Source organism: Neomonachus schauinslandi, chromosome X (assembly GCF_002201575.2).
Source record: "Neomonachus schauinslandi chromosome X, ASM220157v2, whole genome shotgun sequence".
NCBI classification, from domain to species: Eukaryota; Metazoa; Chordata; class Mammalia; order Carnivora; family Phocidae; genus Neomonachus; species Neomonachus schauinslandi.
The window spans coordinates 68759405-68777461 of NC_058419.1; the positions used below are offsets into that span (position 1 = coordinate 68759405).

Below are 18057 nucleotides of genomic sequence, written 5' to 3' on the forward strand. Positions count from 1 at the left end.
ATTCTGTTCTATTGATCTATGTGTCTATTTCTATGCCAGTACCATACTGTTTTGATCACTACAGCTTTGTAATACAACTTGGAGTCTGGAATTGTGATACCTCCCATTTTGTTTTTCTTTTTTGAGGTTGACTTGCCTATTTGGGGTCTTTTGTGGTTCCATACAAATTTTAGGATTGTTTGTTCTAGTACTATGAAAAATGCTGTAGGTATTTTGATAGGGATTGCATTAAATCTATAGATTGTTTTGGATAGTTAAAATAGATATTTTAGCAATATTTGTTCTTCTAAACCATGAGCATGGAATGTCTTTCCATTTCTTTGCATCATCTTGAAATTCTTTCATCAGTGTTTTATGGTTTTCAGAGTACAGGTCTTTTACCTTTTTGGTTAGGTTTAGTCATAGATATTTTATTGTTCTTGGTGAAATTGTAAAAGGAACTATTTTCTTAATTTCATTTCCTGTAGCTTCATTATTAGTGTATAAGGTGCAACAGATTTCTGTACATTGATTTTGTGTCCTGCGACTTGTCTGAGTTCATTTATCGGTTCTAGTAGTTTTTTGGTGGAGTCTTTAGGGTTTTCTTTTTTTTTTTTTAAGATTTTATTTATTTATTTGATCGAGAGAGAGAGAGAGCACAAGCAGGGGGAGCAGCAGGCAGAGGGAGAGGGAGAAGCAGGCTCCCCGAGGAGCAGGGAGCCATATGTGGGGTTCGATCCCAGGACCCTGGGATCATGACCTGAGCCAAAGGCAGTAGCTTAACCAACTGAGCAACCCAGGCACCCCTAGGGTTTTCTATATAGAGTATCATGCCATCTGCAAATACTGTAAATTTTATTTCTTCCTTACCAATTTGGATGCCTTTTATTTCTTTTTGTCATCTGATTGCTATAGCTAGGACTTCCAGTACTATATTGAATAAAAGTGGTGAGAGTGGACATCCTTGTCTTGTTATTGACCTTAGGGGAAAAGCTCTCAGTTCGTCCCCATTGAGGATGATGTTACCTGTGGGTTTTTCATAAATGGCCTTTATTATGTTAAGGTATGTTCCTTCTAAACCTATTTGGTTGAGGGTTTTTATCATGAATGAATGTTGTACTCTGTCAAATGCATTTTTTGCATCTATTGAAATGATCATATGGTTCTTACCCTTTCTCCTACTGATGTGATGTATCACATTGATTGATTTGCAAATATTGAACCACGCTTGCATCCCAGGAATAAACCCCAATTAATCATGGTAAATGGTCTTTTTAATGTATTGTTGGATTTGGTTTGCTAGTATTTTGTTGGGGATTTTTGCATGTATATTTATGAGAGATATTGGCCTCTAGTTCTCTTTTTTTCTGGTGTCCTCATCTGGTTTGGGTATTATGGTGATACTAGCCTCACAGAATGAATTTGGAAGTTTTCTTCCTCTTCTAACTTTTGGAATAGTTTGAGAAGAATAGATATTAACTCTTAATGTTTGGTAGAATTCGCTTGCGAAGCCCTCTGGTCCTGGACTTTTTGTTTGTTGGGGGTTTTTTCGTTACTGATCAGTTTCATTGCTGGTAGTTGGTCTGTTCAAATTTACTTTTTCTTCCTGCTTCAGTTTTGGTAGGTTATATGCTTCTAGGAATTTATCCATTTCTTCTGACTTGTCCAATTTGTTCGCATATAGTTTTCCATAATGTTCTCTTAACAATCCTTTGTATTTCTGTGGTGTCAGTTGTTATTTCTCCTCTTTCCTTTCTGATTTCCTTTATTTGAGTCTTCTCTCTTCTTTTCTTGGTAAGTCTGGTTAGAGGTCTATCAATTTTGTTGATCATTTCAAAGAACCAGCTCCTGCTTTCATTGATCTGTTCTATGGTTTTATCAGTTTGTATATCATTTATTTCTGCTCTAATCTTCATTATTTCTTTCTGTCTGCTGGTTTGGGGTTTTGTTTATTCTTCTTTTTCTAGCTCCTGTAAGTGTAAGGTTAGGTTTTTTAATTGAGATTTTTCTTGGTTCTTGAGGTAGGCTTGTATTGCTGTAAATGTCCCTCTTAGAACCATTTTTGCTGCATCCCAAAGATTTTGGACCATTGTGTTTTCACTTTCATTTGTTTCCGTGGAATCTTTTATTTCTCCTTTGATTTCCTGGTTGAACCATTCATTGTTTAGTAGCATGTTATTTAACCTCCAAGTACTTACGCTCTTTCTAAATTTTTTCTTGTGGTTGATTTCTAGTTTCACAGTGTTGTGGTCAGAAAAGGTACCTGGTATGATTTTGACCTTTTTAAATTTGTCGAGACTTGTTTTGTGGCCTAATATGTGATCTGTTCTGGAGGATGTTCCATGTGCACTTGAAAAGAATGTGTATCCTCATGTTTTCAGATGGAGCGTTCTGAAAATATTGTTAAATCCATATGGTCCAGTGTGTCATTTACAACCACTGTTTCCTTGTTGATTTTCTGTTTGGATGAACTGTCCATTGAAGTAAGTGGAGTGGTAAAGTCTCTTACTATTATTGTATTCCTATAATTAGTTCCTTTATGTTTGTTATTAATAGTTTTATGTATTTGGGTGCTCCAATGTTTGATGTATAAATATTCACAATTGTTATATCCTCTTTTGGATTGTCCCCTTTATTATTAAATAGTGTCCTTCTTTGTTGCTTGTTGCAACCTTTGTTTTAAAGTCTAGTTTGTCTGATACAAATATTGTTACCCCAGCTTCCTTTTGACCTCTATTTGCATGATAAATGTTTCTCTATCCCCTTACTTTTAATCTGCAGGTGTCTTTAGGTCTGAAAGGAGTCTCTTGTAGGCAGCTTATAGAAGGGTCTTGTTTTTTATCCATCCTGTCACCCTAAGTCTTTTGATTGGAGCATTTAGTCCATTTACATTTAAAGTAATTATTGTTAGATATGTATTTATTGCCATTTTGTTACTTGTTTTGTGGTGGTGGTTGTAGTTTTTCTCTGATCCTTTCTTCTCTTCTTGCTTTCTTTCATGGTTTGCTGCCTTTCTTTAGTGATATACTTGGATTCCTTCTCTGTATTCTTTGCATATCTATTAGTGGTTTTGGATTTGTGATTACCATTAGGTTTGTATATAACATCTTCTGCATATAGCAGTCTATATTAAGTTGATGGTTGTTTATGTTTGAACCCATTCTTTATTCATCTCTCCACCATTTTAGGTATATGGTGTCATATTTTACATCCTTTTATTTTATGAATCCCTTGACTGATTTTTACAGAAATAATTATTTTTACTGCATTTGTGTTTTTTACTTTTCATACTCTCACTTATGGTCTTTCCTTTCCGCTCCTTTCTTGTAGGGCTGGTTTAGTGGTCATGAACTCCTTTAGTTTTTGTTTGTCTGAGAAACTTTATCTCTCCTTCTCTTCTGAATGATAGCCTTGTTAGATAGAGTAATCTTGGCTGAATATTTTTCCCTTCCAGCATTTTGAATATATCATGCCATTCCCCTCTGGCCTGCAAAGTTTCTGCTGAAAAATCTGGTAGCCTTATGGGGTTTCCCTTTGTATGTAAATGTCTTCTCTCGCTGCTTTTAAAAATCCTTTTTTAATAGTACTTTTTGCTATTTTAATTAGTATGTGTCTCAGTGTAGACTTCCTATGATTGATTTTTTATGGGGATCTCTGTGCCTCCTGGATGTGGATGTTTCCTTCTCCAGATTAGGGAAGTTTTCAGCTATTATTTCTTCAAATAAATTTTATACCTCCTTTTCTCTCTTTTCTTCTGGGATCCCAGAATGTTATTACCTTGATGGCATCATTGAGTTCCCTAAGTTCCCTAAGACTATTCTAAGTTTGTATAATTTTTTTTTCTTCTCATTTGCTCAGCTTGGTTACTTTCCATTACTCTGTCTTCCAGGTCATTAATTCATTCTTTTACTTCCTCTAGCCTGCTATTTATTACACCAAGTGTATTTTTAATTTCCGTTATTGTTTTCTTCATCTCTGATTGGTTCATTTTTTATCTCTTTGTTAAAGGTCTCCCTGATGTCCTCCACTCTTTTCTCAAGGTCAATGAGTATTCTTTATGATCATTACTTTAAATTCTCTATCAGGCATACTACTTATATCTGTTTCACTTAGATGTCTTGCTATAGTTTGGTCCCTTTCTTTCTTTTGTGACATATTCCTCTGTCTCCTCATTTTGTCTACTCTCTGTGTCTGTTTCTGTGTTAGGAAAGTCAGCTACTTCTGTTGCTCTTAATGATAATAGCCTTATGAAGAAGAGGTCCTGTAGTGCCCTGCAGTGCAATTTGTCATTCCCAAGGACCTCGTGCTTCAGGGAGTATCTCCTGTGTGTGCTGTGTATGCCCTGCTCTTGAGTCCTGGCCTCTTTTTCCTTCAGTCCAGTTGTCTGCAGAGGCTCTCTTTGCCTGTTGTGGGCAGTGTTTGCTCCTCAGCTGGGTGAGGCATGTTTTAACAAGGTGTGCACCTGTCAGCTTACAAAGTGAGTCCTGCCACCACCACTGGAACTTCAGTCCCACAGAACGTGTGGATTGGAGATAAGGTGTTAGTGGGGTTTGCACCTGTGTTCTGGGGGAGGGGACTTGCAGCACCATGACGGAGGCCGGTGTGACTGGAAAGGGAGGATCTGCCCAAGCACGGGAGTGACAGGGTTTGGTGTCAGCAAGTTAGGTAGCAAGTTTCAGCACTGTGCTGGTTCCCGTGCAGGTGGCCATGTGTTTATGCTGAGGGGTGGAGGAGGGAAATAGTGCCTGCCAGCTCCTTTATTCCTAGAGGGGTCTCCCTGCGATCCCTGCCTCTCCAGGACATGCTCTGAGAGGAGTAAATAACTCTCCCTCCCATTTGCCCCCAGCATTTTTCAAACTGCTGCTTCCACGCTGTATCTCTGCTGGCTCTTTTTCCTGTAGCCTCTTAAAGGGCAGGGACTCCACTTCCTAATGCCCTCTGGGTTCTCCCAGAACCAAGATTGCTGATTTTTAAAATTCCAGGCTTTAAGTCCTGCTGGTTGTAAGAATTCACAAAATTCGGCCCCTCTCACTTCCAAAGCCAAACGTTATAAGGATTCATCTTCCTTGTTCAGGCTCCCCAGTGTATAGTCTGTTTTTTGCCTTTCTCTATGCCACCAGCTTCATCCCCACTGCAGATGGCCATGGTCCATTTTGCTCCGAAACTGCATCTCCATCCTTCCTGCTTTCTTCAGTGTGGCCTCTTCTCTACCTTTAGTTGTGGAGTTTGTTCTGCCAGTCTTCAGATCGTTTTCTGGGTTATTTACACTGCTGAGTGTTATCTAGTTGTATGTATGGGACGAGGCAAGCTGAGGGTTCTCCTCTGTCATCTTCCCAGCCTCTTCCAGTCTGCATTTTCTGATCCTGTACCTGGCCTGCTAAAACTACTAGAAAAAAAAAAAATCACACAAAGGAGCAGATGGTAGCACTGTAATTCTGCAGTCTCCAACTCAACTAGACTCACAGTGCCTCCTGCTGGTCCTTGTTTTTACTGTTACTCAGCATTTTCATTCTTTTCGACCACTATTCCAAACCTGTTTTCAACCCCATCCCTTACTTTCATCCTCTTTCTTGGCCTGCTACCAAGGTTAGATATCTTAATCTAGCTAGATAATCTTAATATTCTGATTGTTGTCAGTTTCCCAGCCCCCCACCACAATCTTACTTATATTTTCACTCATCCTTGTCTCCTTTTCTCTGGTCTCAGAAAAGGTATTTCTTCTCTTCGAGGCCAACTCCTCCTTCCAGTGCTTGATCTTATCCTCTTCCCCAGCCTTCCTAGAAACCTACTCTTTCCTGTTTCTTCAAACTCTTCCTCTCTGTTGGTTCTGGGTTTTAGTTTATTTACATAGTCATCTCCCTTTAGTTATCCTATCTTTCCTTTCTCAACTGAATTTCCTCTTCTTTATATGCCATGCATTCTGCAGTCCTTTCCAGTCTAGTTTATAATTCCTCTGAAAATGCTTTTGCTTAAGTTATTGAAAAATTCAGTAAGTATTTTTCAATCCACATCTTAGTAGATCTTTCTGTTTCATTTATTGTTTATCTTTCTGGAAACTCTTAACTCCCATGTCTTCTGTGATACCATCTCTTGGATCTTCTTCAACCTAAATTTTGCAATTTTCTGTCTCATTCTGGGCTTCCTATTCTCTTTGCCCCCTAACTGTTGGTATTCCTGGGAGTTCTGTCCATTGACCTTATTACTTAGATTATTTGTTCTTGTCTCTCAGCCTCCTCCTATTCCACACCTTCTCCCTTTTCCTGTCTCCTGAGTTCTTCACTCTCAGAAGATGACTTCACCTCCTATACCACAAAGAAAATATCAGCCTTGGGACAAAAACTCCTCATTCCCACCCTAGGCTTTTCTTCATCTGCCCATTTCTTGTATGTTGAACTTCCTCAAGGTTATATTCTGGGGTCTCTTTTCTTTTTTTCTATATATATTCTCCTTGACCCATCTCATCTCTTTATATGCTAATGACTCCTGAATCTATATCACTGTTCTTTAAGATGGCCTCACTTGGATGTTTCACAGGCACTTGAAACTCAACATGTCTAAAATTAGACAGCTGCACCCTCCTACTATTATATCATCCATGCCTGCTTTTCTCCCTATGTGCCTGTGTCACTAAAGGCCACACCATTCTCTTAGTTACACATACAAATACCTGGGAAATCGTTCTCAATATCTCCCCCTCTTTCACCTCCTATATTCAATCAGCTAACAAATCCTGATTTCTTTACCTTCTAATTGATTCTGAAATCCATCTAGTCCTCTCCAGCACAAATGTCATGATCCTAATCTAGGTAATTAGCATCTCTCACTTACATTAGTGCAATAAATTTTTAAGTGGTATCCCTGTCTTCAGTCTAGGCCCACAACAGTCCATCAGTTTATTCTTTAATCATCAAACATTAATATGTTCTTTTTTAAGGTGCAGTTATGGACATATTAATCCCCTCATTACAACTTACAAGGGTTTCCATTGTCAACCTCCTTCACATGGCTTATAAGGCCTTTTATGATCTGGTGTTTGAACCTGTCTGCATTGTCATTTTTTACAATGGCCCCTTCACGCTCCACGCCCCTGCTGTAAAGAACATTTTATAATTCCTAGATCTGCCTTGTTCCATGTTGCTCTTGAGCCTTTGTTTGTGCTGTTTCTTCTACCTGGAACAACTCCCTTACTTTTACCTTCACCTTTGCCAGATTAATTTCTATTCAGCCTTCTAGCAGAACTCAGTATCAGCGCCATTTTCTCCAGGGATCATGTCTATCTCTGTACTGCTAGCATTTGGCAGTGCTTAGCACATAGGTGGAATTTCCTAAATATTTTATAAAACATAAAGTAAAAAAAAAGCTCAGATGTTGGGGTCGAAAGTGTTCCTAGCACCCCAAAGTGTTGTTCATTTGCCTCTCTTTCAGTGCATTGCTCTCTGCAGATCCCTGAAGCTCAGTAGAATGCAGTTTGGAAATCATTACCCAAAGATAAAATACAAAATCCTAAAAGTGACACATACACCCTCCATAAAGATCTAGCCTCTGTCTGCCTTTCCAGATTCTTTTTTTTAAACCACTGTGCAAACTATTTTATGCTACAGCAATATTGAAGTGTATGTAGTTCCTCCCCACCCCCCACACACGTTCTTTTTTCATTTCCATGCATCGTGTACCTTGTACCTAAAATGGATTTCCCCATCCCTATTCCCTTCTTTCTCCTGGCTAACATTCATTCTTTCAAACTCAGCTTAGACATCATCTCTTTCAGAAAGCCTTTTCTGAAACCACTCTCTACCTGTCCCAGACTTGATACGTGTTGCTCTTTGGGGCTTACAGTGTTTTGTGCATATCTCTAGTTACCTAGCAGCTTATTTTATAATTGGCTTATGTGTGTGTCACTTCCATTACACTGTAAGCTCTTCAAGAGAGAGACTAACTTACCCATCTCTTTATCCCTAGTGCCTAGTATAGTACTTCATCCATTTAGGTGCTTAGTAAATGTTTGTTAATGAATGAATGGATGACCACATGTGTTTTCCTGGACTTTCCTTAGCTCACTATCATTCTTCCTTTGTATATTTTCCCTGGAGAATCTTTGTTATTTTCATGTTTCCAGTTATAAGTAATCGAGATTGTGTTATGTCCAGGGGGCCCTGTGATCACTATATCCTGCATATCCTGACCCAGACCACAGCAGCACAATACCATGAGGCTCCCAAGATAGAAAGATACACACACACACAAAGAAAGACATATACAAAAGACAATGGCAAAGAAAAAGAAAGTAAAACTCTGTTAACTAGGCTTTTGTCCCAAACACTCAACATAGAAAATACTGGTAAACTTGAATGAATCAAATGGTACCTTCATTTTCGCATAAACCCAATTCAACACATCCACCAGCACTGGAGAAACAGGAATACGGCACATATTTGCCCTCAGTGCTTAGTGTCAAGCCAGCTGAGGCCCCACTCAGATTATTAGCCCCCAGGCAGGTATCTGTCCCCTAGAGGGAAAGTAAACAGAAGGGTCAGGGAGCTGACTTGGCCTCCTCCCTTGTGAGTATGATAAGCACTTCAGAGACATGAATATAACAGGAATAAAAGGGAGCTGTCCAGGCTTGTCATGCTCAGAGTCTAGAGCCTACCCCCCCCAATCCCAAAACAACCACACACAGTTTTAACTATGGCACCTCAATTCTTTATTCCCAGTTTACCTTGTCTTCTACCATGCTCTGGCTATAGAGTAATTCTTACTATTTGGGTGTTCTTTATTACCCTCAAACTCCTGTCTGTTCTTAAGGATATGAAAGAGCCTTGGAGAATCAACTTTTACCAAAGCTGTAACACACCTCATGTTGGATTTTTTTTCCCCTATTCGAACATGGGATCTCAGATATAAAGAGTATTGCATTCTCTAGGAGCACATAGGTACTTAGCCAAAAAAGCAGAATCTAATACTCTAGTCATGAGATCCTTTTTCCTTTTCCATTTAGGTAATAGTGTTATGTACCTAGCATGAGACTTGTTTCTTCAAAGTTCCTCAATAACTGTTAATTTCCTCCCATTTTCTTTCTCTTCCCTTCAAAAGAAATTATGTGGCTTGAGAGATTTTTAGGTTCCTATTGAAATAAAAGTTTCTGTTGACCTCATCTTCTTTCCTTCCTATAGTTTCCATTCTAGCTGAGACAGAAGAAATCAAGGCCATTTTGAAGGACAGGGGAATCGATGTGGAGACCATTGCTGAGGTATACCCTATCAGAGTACAACCAGCCCGCATTCTCAGCCACATTTATTCCAGCCTAGGTAAGGAGATCGGCCTTAATAATCTGTCATTATAACAATCAAAGCATTATTCGATACAGGCTGGTTTCTATCCTTTTTATTTATTTATTTTTTTGATCTTGTACTGCTTTATTAAACTGGATCTGAGAGGGAATTTAGAGCCTCTGGAACCTAAGTTTCTAATCCAGTATATCCTGAGCAAGCTTGATAATTTTAGATGTGCTTATGAATCTGGTACATAGGGTGTGACTGTTAGCAAATAATATTGTATCTTCATTCCAAGTGCATGCTTAACTAACATGTTCTCCCCTTTCTTGAGACCTGTATTTCCATTTTGAATACATGTTAATTTTATGTAGAGTAATAGCCAAGGAACTTTTTTTAGGTCTTTTATACTGTCATATAATGAATTGGTTGACAATATTAGAAAATTCCACTTAATCTAATATTTATTTTGATTAGTACTTCAATTTTTATTTAATTTATTAAACTTAATGATAGACACATTAAGCAGATTACTACAAATTACAAACTTATACAATTTATTACAAATTTGACATTAAACAAATCACTACACTATTAACTAAAAAAAAAAAAAAAAAAAAAAAGCTCTGCAAATTTCCAAACTACCCTTGTGAAAGACTGATTAATGGTCCCCAAAGGTGTATAGGTCCTAATTCCTGGAACCTATGAATATTACTTTATATAGGCAGGTATGATTAATTTAAGGAGCTCAAGACAAGGAATATTATCCTGGATTTTCCAGGTGGACCTTAAATGTAATCACAAGTATCCTTATAAAAGGAAGGCAGAGGGAATTCAGACTATAGAAGGTAGGACATGTGACAACAGAAACAAGAGATTAGAGTGATGCAGCTATGAGTCAAAGATTTCCAAGGAATGCCCACAGCCTCTAAAAGTTAGAATTGGCAAGGAACAGATTCTGTCCTGGAGATTCCAGAACAGCCTTTTTAACACCTTGATTTTGTTTTTAGTCCTGAAAGACTCATTTTGGGCTTCTGACCTCCAGAAATGTAAGAGAATAAATATGTGTTGTTTTAAGCGACTTAGTTTGTGGTACTTTGTTAACAGCAGGAATGGGAAAGTAATACAGATTTTGGTACTAAGAAGTGGGGTAATGCTGTAACAAATATCTAAAAAATGTGGAAGTGGCTTTGTAATCAGGTAATGGATAGAGGCTGGAAGAATTTTGAGTCACATGATAGAAAAAGTCTATATTGCTTTAAACAATCTGTTGGTAGAAATAGGGATGTTAAAGGCATGGCCAGTGAGGGCTCAAAAAGAAATTAGGAACGTGTTATTGCAAACTTGAGGAAAAGGATCCTTGTTGTATAGTGACAGAAGGATTGTTAGCTGAATTGTGTCCTGTATTATGTGGAAAACACAACTATAAATTATGAACTTGGAGGGCACCTGGGTGGCTCAGATGGTTAAGCGTCTGCCTTCGGCTCAGGTCATGATCTCAGGGTCCTGGGATCGAGTCCCGCATCGGGCTCCCTGCTCCTCGGGAGCCTGCTTCTCCCTCTGCCTCTCTCTCTCTCTCTCTGTCTGTCATGAATAAATAAATAAAATCTTTAAAAAAAAAAATATGAACTTGGATATTTAGCTGAGGAGATTTTCAAGCAAAGTGTTGAAATCATGGCCTGGTTTTTCTCTTGCTGCTTATAGTAAAATGCAAGAGGAAAAAGATAATTGAGGGAAGAATAGTTAAGCAAAAAGGAACCAGGACTTGATGAAAGTCTTAGATGGGAAAAGATGATAAAATTAGGAGATTGGCTGTCAGGAAAGCATGCTCTGGAAAAAAGGTCAAGGACATGGCTGGACAGCCTTCTTCTAGAATTTCAGAAAGATCAAAAGATCGGTGTATTCATTCACACTCTTTGAAGAGATAAGGCTGTGACTCATGGATTCCCTCAACCATATTAGCAGAATCTAGGAATAGAGATATGATTATCCAGGAAAGATCTTAGGAAGGACACTCTTGTCTAATGGCATGAACCCCCATGACATATATGCAATACCCACAAAGTTTTTGAGAATGTTATATATGCAGAAACACTGCCAAATAGGACTGAAAGAGACAGAGGACAAGATTAAAGAAGAATATTGAACTCCCCAAGTTCTGTAGCCAGGAAGCAGGCTGATAAAACTACTAGGCTGTGAACAAGTGCTATTCTTCAAGAAAAAGGAAGGATGACTCCAAGGGAGGTGCCTTGGGCCCAGAGGACAGAGCCTCAAACCACAGAGGATTACTACCATGCCTTGAAACCTAATGGAGTTTGCCCAGTTGGATTTTAAAACTGTTTGGGGCTGCTGACTCCTTCCTTCCATTTTCTCCCTTTTGGAATGAGAATGTCTATAATTTGTATTCTACCCCTGTATTTTTAGAGAATATAACTTGTTTTCTAGTTTCAAATGGAGAGGAATTTTGCCTCAGGATGTATCATACCCATATCCTCACCCATACCTGATTTAGCTGATGAGATTTGGGACTTTATAAATAATGATATTTAGAAGAGATTTTGGACTTCAGTTGATGCTGTAATGTGTTGAGAGTTTGCAGAATGTTGGAATGGGATGAATGCACTTTGTAAGTGGGAAGGATATGAATCTTTAGGGGCCAGGGGATGGACTATGGAAGGCTAAAAAATGGTCCCCAAAGGTATCCAGGCCCTAATCCCTGGAACCTGTGAATGTTACCGTATATAGCAAAAGGGAATTTACAAGTGTGAATAAGTTAAAGAGATTGAGATGGGAGGATTAGTCTGGATTATCCAGGTGGGCCCTAAATGTAATCACAAGTGTCCTATTTATAGGAGGGAGCCAAAGGGAGATCTGCCTATAGAAGTAGATGTGAGGACTGAAGCAAGAGATTGAAGTGATAAGGCTACTAAAGAGATTGAAGTGATAAGGCTACTAGCCTTATCCTCTGAAGTTGCAACAGGCAAGGGACAGATTCTCCCCCGAGCCTCCAGAAGGAACCAGCCCTGCTGACATTTTGATTATACCTTATAATACCCATAAAGCCTATTTTGGACTTTTGACTTTCAGAGCTGTAAGAGTTTAAATGTGTGTTATTTTAAGCCACTAAGTTTGTAGTAATTTGTTATAGCACCACTTAGAAATTAATACAATCTTAAATCAGGCCACAAAAGGGCAAATTTTTTTTTTTTTTTTTTAAGATTTTATTTGACAGAGAGAGAGAGACAGCGAGAGAGGGAACACAAGCAGGGGGAGTGGGAGAGTGAGAAGTAGGCTTCCTGCAGAGTAGGGAGCCTGATGTGGGGCTCGATCCCAGGACCCTGGGATCATGACCTGAGCTGAAGGCAGACGCTTAACGACTGAGCCACCCAGGTGCCCCAAAGGGCAAATTTATAAATAAAGATTATATCCTAGATAATGGATTGTCACTTACAAACCCAAAGCCTACTTTGTGTGTGTGTGTGTGTGTGTGTGTATGTATATATATGTGTGTGTGTGTACTTTTCTTTTTCACCAAGAATGGTCTGTTAGTAATTACAGCCAAGCCAAATCTTGTCCAGCTCAAAACCAGTCTCCTTTCCTTTTTACTAACACCTACTTCAGACACTCAATTTCTACAGCAGTTACGTATGTAGATCTCAATTGAGATGGAATCAACCAAGGAGGAAAGGACCAACAGTAAGAGGTGACTTTTCTCTGTCTCTCCTAAACACTCATATTTTATGCCAGTAGGGCCTTAACTCCCAGAGCTATTAATATTACATCTGACTTTAGGAATATACAGATTTCCCCTTTCTTCCATCCTAGCTCTAATGTACAAAATTCCTTTTCTTTTTAATTCAAGTGCAAAGTTGAAATGTTCTAAAGAAACTTTACTTTAAAAAATGGGAAACTGATTCATCAGTCTAACACAATTCACAGAGCTCACCATAGCACATGCCCTCCCCAATGTCCATCACCCAGGCACCCCATCCCTCCCACCCTCCACCACTCCAGCAATCCTCAGTTTGTTACCTGAGATTAAGAATTCCTCTTATCAGTGAGATCATATGATACTTGTCTTTCTGTGATTGACTTATTTCTCTTAGCATAATACCCTCTAGTTCTATCCACGTTGTTGCAAATGGCAAGATTTCATGTTTTTTGATGGCTGCATAATATTCCATTGTATATATATATACCACCTCTTCTTTATCCATTCATCTGTTGATGGACATCTTGGCTCTTTCCATAGTTTGGCTATTGTGGACATTGCTGCTATAAACATTGGGGTGCTCATACCCCTTCGGATCACTGACCTCTACCTCTGAAACAAATAATACATTATATGTTAAAAAAAAAAAAAAGATAGTAGGAAGGGAAAAATGAAGAGGGGAAATCTGAGAGGGAGATGAACCATGAGAGACTGTGGACTCTGAGAAACCAACTGAGGGTTTTAGAGGGGAGGGGGTGGGGGGGATGGGTTAGCCCAGTAATGGGTATTAAGGAGGGCACCTATTGAATGGAGCACTGGGTATATACGCAAACAATGAATCATGGAACACTACATCAAAAATTAATGATGTAATGTATGTTGACTAACATAACCTAATAAAATAAAATCTAAAAAATGGGAAACTAAAATATAAACACGTAGAAATCAACAAGTTTATTGAATATAGATCTCAACTCTTAATTAATTTCTGAAATCTAGCCACAGCTTAGCTTGACTATTACAAAATACTGAGCCCCTGGTTCCCCTCACTTATTCAACCCTATCTGAGATAAATTCCAAGTCAAGACTCTGAAACTTCAGAGATTAATTTGGGTTGATTCTTTACAAGATGGGATGGGTATTTTAGCCCTTCCCAGAATCTGCTTCATGTTTTTTATCATCTCGGCCATTCCCTCTAGTCTCAGACTATAATGTGCTCCTAATTTCCAGATACCAGTCCACTAAATCTGTTGACATAAGGAAGGTATTTCTCTATCTAGCCCAAATCTTCTTCCAGGAACAAGTATTAGTTGATTTTCTAGTCACCTTCTTTGCCCCTCTTAGAAGTCTTTATGGTTTGAAGTTCATGTAAGTCCTACTGGTGACTTTGACCTGATTATCTCTGGCTCTTACTCAGAAGATGATAGGTTAAATTTACCCTTTGCTTCTTCACATTTATTGTTCTAAATTCAGCATAATCTTACTAGGATATAGGTAATTTCCAAGTGCTGGGCCATTATTCTTGGAATCGACCTGCATCACGTCACATTTTTCCAATAAATTGACGCAAACTCCTTACTGATTGCTTTTTCAAAGCCTACACTTTGTTTAGAGCCTCTTACTAAGTTATTATTTCCTAGTCAAAGGAAATGAAGACTGATGGGTCTTGAGTTTAATGAGTGATTAACCATTACAGGGACTCTAGTAACAAGCTGCATTTACTTTCCAAATATGTTCTTTCATTTGCTTCATTCATTTATTCTTTCATAACAATCTGTTGCTCACTTATTATGTACCAGGCACTGGGCTAGATGCTGTGGGTGACATAGACATGTAACCAGCTAATTATAGTGCAGTCTTATAAATACTGTAGTAGTGGTGTTATGTACAAAGCCCAGGAGAAAAAAGGTAGATTTGTCTGCAAAAGTCATAAAAGGCATGATCTGATAACTTATCAAATGAGTGAATCTTCAAAATTTTATCATAGCAACAATTTCACAATTACAAAATTACTTCAAGCATACATAAAGTGACAACTGTAATACCACCAAAAAAAAGATTTCTTCACCAGGTGTGTTCATGTATATATGTTAACTAAATGGGAATGTCTGCCTCACCTCAAACATTGTATTTCATGTATTTCAGTTCCATAATATATTTTTAAAAAACTTTTAAAGTATGAGATTAATTGGGGCGCCTGGGTGGCTCAGTCGGTTAAGCATCCAACTCTTGGTTTTGGCTCAGGTCATGATCTCATGGTTGTGGGATGGAGCCCCATCAGACTCCATGTTCACTGGGGAGTCTGCTTCTCTCCTTCTCCCTCTCCCTTTGCCCCTCCCCCCGCTCACCCATGCCCGCTCACTTGCTCTCTCTTAAATAAATAAATAATTAATTAATTAATAAATCTTGTTTTAAAAGTATGAGATTAATCAACTTTAGGAACATAAGAACTTCATAAATGTTCAACTTAAATCTTTATATAATTCTAATTCTTTTCTAATCTGTTAGGGCACATAGATATATTTATAGTTTTCAGTGTATGCATATTAACTTGTGTTTTTTTTCACTTATTCTTTCATGTGAGTATTCTTACATATTGAAAGAACTATATATTATTCCATCAAATTAAAGTAATTATTCCCTAATTATTGGGTACTTGAATTGTTTCAAAAGTTTTTGTCATTCTATGAATGCCTTTGTATAGGCTTTCATATGTATACTTCGGTTTCTTTGGAGTATATTCTCAGAAAAGGGATTCTGGATAAAAGAGTATGGACGACTTTGTAGTTCTTGTTTTATGTTGCCAGATTATTCTTTAGAAATACCAACCAATTTTTAGTGACATCAGTAAATAATAAAATATACCTTTTTATTTTTACTACACCACCAACATTGGATTTTTATCATTTGTTTTTGTTAGATTAATAGTTTTACTACACGTGCTATTTTAATTGCCTTTCTTTGATTCCCAGTGAGGGTATGCATTTCTTCACTTTTGCTTTACTTTTTTTTGAAATTGTGTTTCCTATGGCTTGCATATCTAACAGGATCTGCACATTTTCATATATATTTATCAATTCTTTAAGTATACATTATGGTAAGCTTTTATCAATGAAGTTTGTAATGTATATATTTTCTGTTCTGTAATTTTCTTTTAGATAATTATTTTCTTGCTTTTGTGTAGATTTTTGAACATCAAATACATCCATTTTATCAGATATATCTTTCATTTCTTCAGAAATTGTAAATTTATCTCCTAGTTTCATTTGAATAGATGTGCTATTCTCATTCTCTTCAGTTTTCATAAGTAGTAAGTTGTGATTACAAATTGATATGTACATGTTGAATGAAGGGAACTGGAAAATAGAGAAAAGCACAAAGGAAAAAGATAAAACTCACCTATAATTCTAAACTCATAGGAAGCCACTATTTTTGTTTTGGAGTATTTGCTTCCAGTTATTTTTTTATAAAATAAATACACACTTGTTTTTTAGAAGAATGGTGTCAGAAAGAACAGTCTTTGCTATTTGTACTTTGCAACATAATAATGTATGATGAACCCTATTATATTTTCTTAAATAACCTCCTACAACACTATTTTAATATCTGTGTTAGCATGATTTCAATTTTTTAGACATATGGATGATAATTGTTTTTATAAATTAAGTAGATGTTTTTTCTATTTATTTTGCAAATTATTTATGTATATTCTTTTGCCATTTTTCTACTGGAAAATTGTCAATTTCTTATTGCTTTAGACAAGATTTTTTATATATTAAGGATGCCAATACTTTGTCTTCCACGTGTTATTGCAATATTTTGCTATTTTATCATTTGCCTTTTAATTTTGTATTTGATTTTGATATATAAAAGTTTTACATTTTTGCATAGTAAAATTGTCTCCTTTTTGGTTTCTTTGCTGTTATGCTTAGAAAGATAGATTCATCCCTAGGTCAGATACATTTTCACTATATTTTCTTAGTTCTTTATAGTTACAATTTTACATTTAGCTCTTAGTCTAGAATTGTAATTTTAGTTTATCTTATGATGTAAGAATCATAACTTGTTTGCCAAATACTTCCCAGCACTATTGACTGAACAGTTCATATAAACACTGTTTTGAAATGTCACCTTAATCATTTACTGTACATACATAGACTCACTAACACATGTATGTGTGTGTATGTTACTTTTTGGTGCTGTTGGTCACAGTTTCTCCTTTTTAAGTTGTCAAGCTTCAGCCTCTTTAATAATTGGGGAATGTAAGATAAAACAACAATGAAATAAAAACTTTTCCCCATCAATTTCACAAAAGTTAAGATTGATAATATCTATTGCTGGTGAATATGTGGAGAAATGGACACTCTCAGCACTCCTGGTAGTAGTGTAAATCAGAGGCAATTTGGCATTACCTATAAAAAAAATTTATACACATATCTTTGACTAACAACCTTACTTACAGGAATCTATCCTATATAGTGCTCATACAAGTGCACAAGGATATATGTACAAAGCTGTTCATTACAACATAATTTGTAATGGCAAAACAACAGTTAGGAGCAACCTAATATGTATGAACAAGAATGGTTGAATTATGATATGTTGTGCCACAGTTAAAAAGAATAAGGTAGACTTTCAGCTTCCAGCTGTGAAATTGTTTGTATCAGACTAATCTTAATACTAAGAACCACTACAATGGCTATATTTAAAAAATAGAGGTAAATGAGGGCATTAGAAAATAATTAAGGGGGCGCCTGGGTGGCTCAGTCGTTAAGTGTCTGCCTTTGGCTCAGGTCATGATCCCAGGGTCCTGGGATCGAGCCCCGCATCAGGCTCCCTGCTCTGTGGGAAGCCTGCTTCTCCCTCTCCCACTCCCCCTGCTTGTGTTCCCTCTCTCGCTGTCTCTCTCTCTGTCAAATAAATAAATAAATTCTTAAAAAAAAAAAAAGAAAGGAAAATAATTAAGATGGCCAGAACTTGAGAAGCCAAAACCCTGAAGAGAAGAGAACTTCAGAAAAGTAAGCACCATTCTTTATTCTCTGTGCAGTTTCCCTTTGAGGCATTTGCTGTGCTTGCATGGGATGAGAGGCCAAGAAA

General features: G+C 37.4%; 1 protein-coding gene across 6 annotated transcripts in view; it reads left to right on the forward strand.

Annotated features, from left to right (window-relative positions):
- PHKA1 (phosphorylase kinase regulatory subunit alpha 1) overlaps positions 1-18057 on the forward strand; it is a 139669-nt gene that overhangs the window by 52397 nt on the left and 69215 nt on the right. For all 6 annotated transcript variants that reach the window (XM_044911546.1, XM_044911548.1, XM_044911547.1 and 3 more), the window contains exon 14: positions 9150-9284. In XM_044911546.1, coding sequence (XP_044767481.1) covers positions 9150-9284 — 135 coding nt within the window. The remainder of the gene's footprint in view (positions 1-9149; positions 9285-18057) is intronic.